Below are 2,352 nucleotides of genomic sequence, written 5' to 3'. Positions count from 1 at the left end.
CGAACCGACGCGTGGCGGCGTTCAGGCCAGGTCGGCAAGAGCGTTTCGTTACAACTGGCGCCCAACGTGGGGCAGGTATTGCAGGGGGACGCGGATATTTTACTTTGCTTAAATTACTTTTAAATTTGAATGAAAATTATCGGTTGTACAAAAATGGCGGAAAAGACCGAAAGAAACGAAACAGCGAGAGATTCCGGGTTTCAGAATCCCGAGGACGATGGTGCAGGTGTTCAAAATGTCGATTTAACTACCTCGATTCCTCCTCCAGGAGCGGGGAATATTTTTAATCAATCTCGCGGTAATTTTGGTTTGCATTTGGATAAAATTGACGAGAATCCTGAAGAAATAAGATTAGAGGAATTTGGTACTCCCAAATCAAATAAAGAGAAAATGGAATTCGGTGAATTAAATCACGAATTATAATGAGTTTAATCGAAGCAATGAAGGAAATGAAGACTCAAGTCCAGAGCATGGCCAACGAGATTGCACGAAATAATCAGGCCACTAGTGATTTAAGGGCTGAATTCACAGAGAAATTCAAGACATTGCAAGCCACAATTGCTTGTGACGTCCATAAAATTTATGATCCGATTAAACGACATGTAACGGGCTTGACAAAAATCGTACAGGACAACGAGTCAAAAAGTGCTGTAACCGAGGTCAATGTGGCGCAAATGCAACTGGATGTGAGCGCAATCAGAGAAAGGGTTGAAAATCTCGAACAGAAAGACAAAATTCAAAGTCCCAATACGGAGAGCACACGGATCGTCCCAAAACCGAGCAAAGAAGTTTCTGACGACGAATCCGATGATGAACAAGAAGAGGAAAGAAGAGAACGGATTCGGACGATGCTGCCGATGGACATGCATCCGAATAAAATCAAAATCAAACCTCCCACATATGATGGATCAGAGAAAAGGAGACCGATGAAATTCATCAAGGAATTTCGGAGGTATTGTGAGGTCACCAATCCGACCGTCACGGAGATGAAATATTTGCTGGGGCAATGCCTGGAGAAAGCGGCCAAGGAATGGTGGGTACTCATCGAGGACCGCGTTGAAGATTTTGATGAAGTAGAGAAGAAATTCGTGGAGCGCTTCTGGAGTATGGATGTGCAGAGAAAAGTAAGAAAGGACCTCGAGTTCGGACACTACTCGGACAAGGACAGTAAAATATCCAAAGTGGAGTACACGATTCATATCTTCGGGGCTGCAAAGGATCTCATTCCTCCTCCCAGTGATGAAGATATAATCGCATCACTTTCGCAACACTACACGGATGAAATCCAGGCTACGATAATCAGCCGAGGATTCAAAACTCTCGAACAATTGATTGAATTCCTGGGGAAAATGGATCGGCATGGACCAATCAATTCAAAAAAGGAAAAAGAAGCCACGCAGACATCTCAAAATCAAAATAAAAACGAACAGAGACCGTTCCGTATGCCACAGCAAAATAATTGGAATAACCAAGGAGGCTATCAAAATAATTTCAACCGTGGCAATCAGAATTGGAATCAAAACAATCGACCAAACAACGGTGGATTTAGTAACGGTTGGAACAACGGCTGGAATAATCAACAGAACCGCAATTACCAGCAAAACTACAATCAGAGGCCCAACAACAATTATCAACAAAATTACAACCAGCGGCAAAACAACGGATATCCTCAGCAAAATCGCAATAATGGAAACAACAATCAACAAAACGGATATAACCGACAAAATCAGAATCCAAATTGGAGACCGCAACAGAACAATGGAGGATACAGGCCGCCGAATAATCCAAATGACCATCGTCAAACTAACGAACGACAACAACCAGAAATTCAAGCAATAGAGGTCCATCAAGAACCACAACCCTCAACTTCGGCGGCGGGAAACGAATAAGCGTTGTACCCGTGCTCGAAAATATTGATCAACGAAAAACGAAAAACGAACGAGGTACAACGGCAGAAGATGAGAAGAAAGACAATTCGCAGGATGGTTTATCGGAGGACCTCCAACAAATAAGCGAAGTAAACAAAACAGAGGAGATTAAACTGGCCATCAACACGATTTTTACGGACACAAGAGAATTTTTAATGAAAGAAGAAACAAGTGAAGAAGCCGTGCCGATTATAGAATGTCCAGAAATTTATGCTAAGATAGAGGGTATAACAGTTACTGCGTTAGTAGATTCAGGTTCGAGAGTTACCACAATTTCAGAAGAATTTTATTTAGAGAACAAAGAGATTTTGAAAAATTGTCCACTTTTACCTGTCACGGGAGTGACGGTAAAAGGAGCGATAAAGGGAAAAATGACAAAAGTCAAAAATCAAATTATGGCAAAAATAGAGATTGGAAAAGTAAA

The 2,352-nt window shown here is 41.8% G+C and overlaps 1 protein-coding gene across 1 annotated transcript; it reads left to right on the top strand.

The window, feature by feature from the left end:
- Nucleotides 1-422: 422 nt before the first annotated feature.
- LOC122408986 (probable cyclin-dependent serine/threonine-protein kinase DDB_G0292550) lies at nucleotides 423-1,889 on the top strand. The gene has a single exon (XM_043416144.1). The coding sequence runs from the start codon at nucleotides 423-425 to the stop codon at nucleotides 1,887-1,889; it is 1,467 nt and encodes a 488-aa protein (XP_043272079.1).
- The last annotated feature ends 463 nt before the right edge of the window (nucleotides 1,890-2,352 follow it).

Source organism: Venturia canescens, chromosome 4 (assembly GCF_019457755.1).
Source record: "Venturia canescens isolate UGA chromosome 4, ASM1945775v1, whole genome shotgun sequence".
NCBI classification, from domain to species: Eukaryota; Metazoa; Arthropoda; class Insecta; order Hymenoptera; family Ichneumonidae; genus Venturia; species Venturia canescens.
The sequence above is the reverse complement of the archived record's forward strand: the minus strand, read 5'-3'. Positions and strand labels throughout refer to the sequence as shown.

Excerpts from the sequence above, each read along its gene's own strand:
- LOC122408986 (XM_043416144.1), top strand. The coding sequence starts at position 423 with ATGAGTTTAATCGAAGCAATGAAGGAAATGAAGACTCAAGTCCAGAGC.